The sequence below is a fragment of the Ochlerotatus camptorhynchus genome, unplaced genomic scaffold (assembly GCF_037179485.1).
Source record: "Ochlerotatus camptorhynchus isolate MF236.1 unplaced genomic scaffold, CSIRO-AGI_Acam_v1.1 ptg000330l, whole genome shotgun sequence".
NCBI lineage: Eukaryota > Metazoa > Arthropoda > Insecta > Diptera > Culicidae > Ochlerotatus > Ochlerotatus camptorhynchus.
In genome coordinates this window covers 9,200,187-9,206,195 of record NW_027040818.1, presented here as the reverse complement: position 1 = coordinate 9,206,195, position 6,009 = coordinate 9,200,187, and the positions used below count along the sequence as shown (strand labels likewise).

Here is a 6,009-nt window from a genome sequence, read left to right as displayed (position 1 = left end):
TTCAGAAATGCTGCAGTTAGGTAGTGCTGTATCGTTCACCAGTACTAAGTCAAGAGTACGAGAACTGGCATTTTTCACAGAGTTGATTTGCGTCAGACCATTGAAACAAAAGGCATCATATAGAGCACCATCCGAAGTTGAAAAACGGGATATACTGGAATCTATATGAAGTCCGCCATCCTCTGAAGCAGTCCAATGCATGTTGGGGTGATTGTAGTCACCGAACTGAAGCGCAAAATCATGAGGTTTCAAGCATGATATTACTGAACTAATATAATATACCAATACTCCAATACTGACTGAACACGTTTGCAATTTGATTTTTACCCACAGCTGTTCCAAAGCATCACTAACTGGAGCTGGGTCGACACAGCAGCACAATCTGGTAGACACTGCAATCAAAACTCCACCGCCGCGCAGCTTTCTACTGTTCAGTGGATTGCGATCAGTCCGAAAAACAGTGAATGATCCACCAAATAGCTGAGTTGATAGGATGCAAGTGTCGAGCCACGTCTCGGTTAGAACTATCACATCATACTCCGAATCTGCCGCAGCGAGATAGAAGGCATCGATCTTCGTTCGGAGTCCACGGACATTTTGATAGAAGATACGAAGTTGAGAAGAAGAATTTGAGGGAGGCATGCCAGTAATCTGTTGAGTCTGAGCGCAGACTGGGTGGATCACAGGACTACCACTTTCAATCTCAGGAACGAGTCGGTTGCGATGAACAAAAACAGCATCTTGCAGGACAAGGTCAGAGGGCCTCGATGCTTCTGGAGAATTACCTGCGACGTGCAGCGGCAACTGGATTGAACATGGTGAGGCTGGTGTGCTGTTATTGTCAATATTAGACCACAATTGTCGTGGAGCAGAGACGTAAGATGGTACTCTGGAAACCAAGATATTTACAGGCAGAGAAGTTGTTGTTTGCTGACTGTACTTGCCTACGGTTTGATTTTGGAAGACCCCCTCTCTCAACTCATGCGCAGAGCTGGGACGACTGTTGAACGCTGGCAGCTTAGGCTCGACTGCGATGAGAGGACTAGGGGCTTCCACAAGGCTGGCGGCAAGTGTGCGTCCCAGTGGCATGTTGAAGACAACAGGATGTGATTTGTTTTGCAATAAGCGGCTGTAAGCATCATACATTTTAGGAAGAGAATTGCTCGAATTATCATCGTACTTGCCTGAAATAGGGTTTTGGAAGACCCCATCTTCACATCCAAACGCAGGACCGGGACGGCTGGAGGTCGCTGGCAGAATTGGCTCGACTGCGATGGGTGAATTAGGGGCTTCCAAAAAGCATGCGGCAAGTGTGCGTCCCGGTGTCCGACTAGGGTAAACCACGAACGAGTTTATTGACGAATTACGACTAGAAGTGATAAGCGTTTCAGGGACAGAATTATTCGGAAAACTAGAATACTCGCCTGCAGTTGGATTTTGGAAGACCCCTTTTCCGGACTCATACACAGGACCGGGACGGCTGAAGGTCGCTGGCTGGAGGTGCTCGACTGTGATGAGGGGATCAGGGGCTTCCAAGAAGCTAGCGGCAAGTGAGCGTCCCGGATTCGGGTAGTAGGTAATACGACGTAGTGGCTCTGGGTCTTGACTCAGTGATATCACTCCGTCATAGGCATTTGATGAGGTGACTCGCTGGATTTCGGAGTTGTCTGCGGTGTATTTATTGGCAATCCAGGCGGCTTCCAAAAATTTTCGGCTTTGCGGTTGTCAACAAATTCACGAAACAGCATTCCTTTGGGCCATGTAGAGGACGACAATGCTTTCGCCTTCAAATTTGTAGAGACGCCTACTTTGAAGGAGACAAACGACATGGTTTGGATATCTTTACTCTTAGCAACCAGTCGGATAACTTCAACATCCTCAGTTGACAAACGATGCTTGGCAAGTTCGGTGATCTGCTCAGCAGAAACGTCACGGGAAATCCGAGATAGGTATAACCAAAACTTATCCTTAGAAACGGGAACAATTAGACGGCCTAGACTTGGAGACGGCGAATCTCCGGTACACGCAGAAAAATTTACCGTCGAAACAAAAATATTTTAGGTAAATTTAAACGTAAACTCAGTTTGTTCTGGCCACAAACATAAACTAGGTTGATTTCAAACGTATTCTACGTTTGAATCCATTGATAATAATGTTTAAAACAAAAATAATGTTACGTTTATTTTAAAAATATTCGTGTTGAAAATAAACGTGAATATTTTTGATTTATTTGAAAACTATATGCAATCAAAAATTAATATTTTTATTTTAAACATGCTTTTCATGTTTAAAATAAACAAACATATTTTGAAATTATTTTATCATTTGAATACTGAAAAAATCAAAATAAAATGGATAGCAAATTAATGGAAATTCCTGTGATTATGGAAAGTCTGTGGATGTTTGGATACGGGAGGCCGATCCAGTTCAGTAAAACCGGTGAAACTTTGTGATATTAGCGTCATTTTGTCGTTTCTGACGCTGGTCCTCATACCGGCCTCTTTCTAAGTTTAGTGTTCGGGGATGATCTGTTTTTTATTCGACGTCGGGTAGGGGGTGAGGATGATATGGGGATCGGTATCAGAAACGACGGATTGACGTTAATATTGTGATGTTCCACCGGTTTTGTCGAGCTTGGAACAATTGCTTGCGTGGGTTTCCGGACCCTCTATTTCGGTTTCGCCGCTTGCAGGCCGTTTTCGGTTAAGTTTGCCGAATGTAAAAAAAAGGAAAAAAGGACACGCTAAAAATTGACTACCCAGATTATGTATTGTTGAAATAAACATGCTTTTGAATTTATTTTAAACATACATATTTTTGTTGAAAACATGTTTGTAATTTACTTTGAACTATTCATATTTTTATTTAATAAACATATATATTTTTAACTTAAATGAACAAAATTTGGTACCGTGTAGCAGTCATAAGAGGTGGCAAGTTATTGTCCTTTTTCTCGAATAACCGTCGGCTTCCTATGGTGCGTGACCTATTACCAGACCGTCTAGAGGACACCGGAGTGGTGGAAGTGGTATTGGTCAACTTTGTGAAATTGGATCGAATTTCGATTTTCAATTCCTCCAGAATTTCCAGTTTTAGTTTCCCCAGTAGCTCAGTATGACCGCTCAGTTGTTTCTCCAAACCAGCATCGTAAGCAGCCTTCACGTTTTTCTTGTGACGAACGTCTGACATTATGGCAGCACAGGATTTACACATCCAGAAGAGCTGCCTATTCCGATCGATTTCATCCAACATTTCACTTGGCAGGTGACAGCATTTTAGGTGAAACACCGCGCTACAGAACCCACGGCAGGTAATGCGTTCCTCTTGGACATCATTGGTGCAAGCGTGGCAGATTACACTCATTTTGCAGGAACAAGGCGATGCAGACCAACAACGAAATTCCAACGTAGCGCAATACAACAGTAGGGTCCAGACGACAGCAATTCGCCGAAATTTATGCAGCAGTTACACCACGAGCTCAATGAAAGATTGCAAGCTTAAAAGTTTTGCTGGCAGATGGCGCTTCGGAAAAAAAAATTCGCGTGGGGAGTGCTTGGGAAAGTGTATGTAAACAATGAGTCACTTTCACTTTATCACCGCACCACGAAAATCACAACACACCGAACGAAATTCACGAAAACGGAAAGCAGTAGTACAAAAACTGAATCACGAACGACGAAAAAGTATTTTATAACCGATATAACACCGAAAAAAGTATCACTAATTAACGACCTAATCGCAGCAGAAAACGTAGCTAGCAGTGTTGCCAGAAAAAAATCCATAACCTTAGCATGTTTTTTCAATTTTGTTTTTAAACTCGTAATTTTTATTTTAGGATAGACTCATATTACAATAGTTTTTCAGGTTTTGTACAAGATTCATTCATTTTAATAGCATATTTACACGAACTAGCACTGTAATTAAACAAATTTCCATAAAAATAATGAAATTTCCAAGGGCTGTCACTATCTGATCACCTTCGGATAGTGCTTATTCCTGTCACCAGGCGTGCATTAGTTTAAGTTGGATTCGTCAATAGTTTTTGGGCCTTTTGCGACACACAATACTGCCAAAAGAGAGAGTTGGAGTTAGCTTGCAATTCGGGCAGCAGTTTTTTGATTCTAAATTATATTTGTAGTACTTGTTAGTTGATTTAGTAAAATAAATAGCCCAAGTGTTAAGTGTTGAATCTGTACACTGGTATTTTTGTACTACGCAGAAACCAGCGAAAACGGTGGCAAATTCTCCCACAATAAAGTTTGGTTGCTAATCATCCCACCCCAACCAACCCCACGGATTTTACTGCGCTTGGCGATTTTGGAGAGTAATCTGAAGGGAACCAGTACAGTTATCGAACAGAGATATTATGCCTCAGAACATCCCGGCGGCGCCGACTGGGATTAAATCCAGGCCTGCTGGGGTGAGAGGTAATCACGCTTACCACTACACCACTGGTGCCACTTTAGGTCAGTTACGAACGAATAGTATTGCAAACGTGCATACGGTATGTTTTGTAAATTATAAAACATAATCACTAATTAACTATAAAGAGGTTCTGAATTATGAATTTAAAAGAGTCTTTCGACAACCATCGAGTCGTGTCTTTCTATGTGCTTCGAAAGTACACCACATTCCAAAAGCACAAAGATTCCTAGTGCTCTGGCCTGGACTCGTTTCGGCACCCATATACCAGTTTAGGAATCTCAATCAAGTCAATTCAAAGATTATGCAACCGAGCATACACACTTAGAAAAATTAATGTAAATTTAAGTGCTCTGAGACTGACATATACGAACGTCAACTTTGACATTAAATTGAGTCATATTCGACGCAAAACTCAGCTCAATCAAGCTTCATGGAATAGGTGAATGGGCTTTGTATTAAACGTAGGAGAAATACATTTTAATTTTGATCAAACAAAATCGACAAACTTAATAACATGAACACATGAAAGCACATTAATATCAAGAGATGAAGGTGCTTCGATCTCGCTTTGAATATGATGACTTCTGTGCGTGTGGGCCCACGATGATGTATATTTGATTCGCCAAAACTCTGCCTCCCCCCCTCCTGCCTTTCTACCTTCCCAAATTTTCGCATTAATCATTTACTCCACACTCTTCTAGCTAGCATCAACCAAAGCGCAATTTCTACGGATCCCAAATCTGATACGAGTGGGTAGAAGGCAGAATTCGTTGGTACTCGTAACCAAATTCAGATGAACGGTCTAAATTGATGCTTCTCGAAAATGAATCATTTGATTCTCCGGAACATAAATACCACTTTATCAGTGAAGAAAACACGGGGTAGGTTTTGAAGTAAAATTTGACCTTTTACCTCGATTCAAGATAGGAATTTCCACAATTTGCTTAGAGGACAGTGTGGGGGGGAGAAATCCTTTTTTCAAGAGAGGAAATGAATCTCACTTTATATATTGCGCACAAGGTGTCCTTAATGGACTACCCTTTTTCTTTGTTTAAGCAAGCCAGTAACATGTGTTTCTTATGAATTACGATAGAAAAGGAAAAACACGTGTGTATAGTTAATCAAACTCAGTGTAATTTGTTCCCCCGCATCAACACAATCCTACTCGTTTCGAGGGGCAATTGCCATATAGCACAGCACTTCACCATTCTGATTTTGATTAACGGAAATAACCGCTGTGTCGTCGTCGGACCTATGCAGCACAATCGGCTTGAGCGGCCCAGATCGGGGCAGGTACGGACACTCGTTGGCAAGAGAATTACCCAGCGATTCGGCCAGGGGAGCCAGCTTCTGCTTCGGAGGATAGTTCTTGAATGGATCCACGAAGTAAATTGGCGACGATGACAGCAACATCTTCAAATACTCCAGGTACTCTTCCACCAGTTTCGAATGGACATCCGCTTCGGTGGCCGTTTCCGACAGTTTCTTGATCCACTCCGTCACCCGGACCCGGTCGGCCGGGCTGCTAATCTTCGAAGCCAGAAACATCAGCTCGACGATGGATTCGTTGATTGACGGAGACAT

At 42.3% G+C, this 6,009-nt stretch overlaps 1 protein-coding gene across 1 annotated transcript; it reads right to left on the bottom strand.

Annotated features, from left to right (window-relative positions):
• Window positions 1-5,537: 5,537 nt before the first annotated feature.
• Window positions 5,538-6,009, bottom strand: LOC135708606 (uncharacterized). Its single transcript, XM_065230708.1, has one exon. It carries the CDS (start codon window positions 6,007-6,009, stop codon window positions 5,587-5,589), a length of 423 nt encoding a protein of 140 aa, XP_065086780.1. The 3' UTR covers window positions 5,538-5,586.

What these genes read in the sequence shown, in the direction of transcription:
- LOC135708606 (XM_065230708.1), bottom strand. Translation starts at nt 6,009, where the DNA reads ATGTCTCCGTCAATCAACGAATCCATCGTCGAGCTGATGTTTCTGGCT.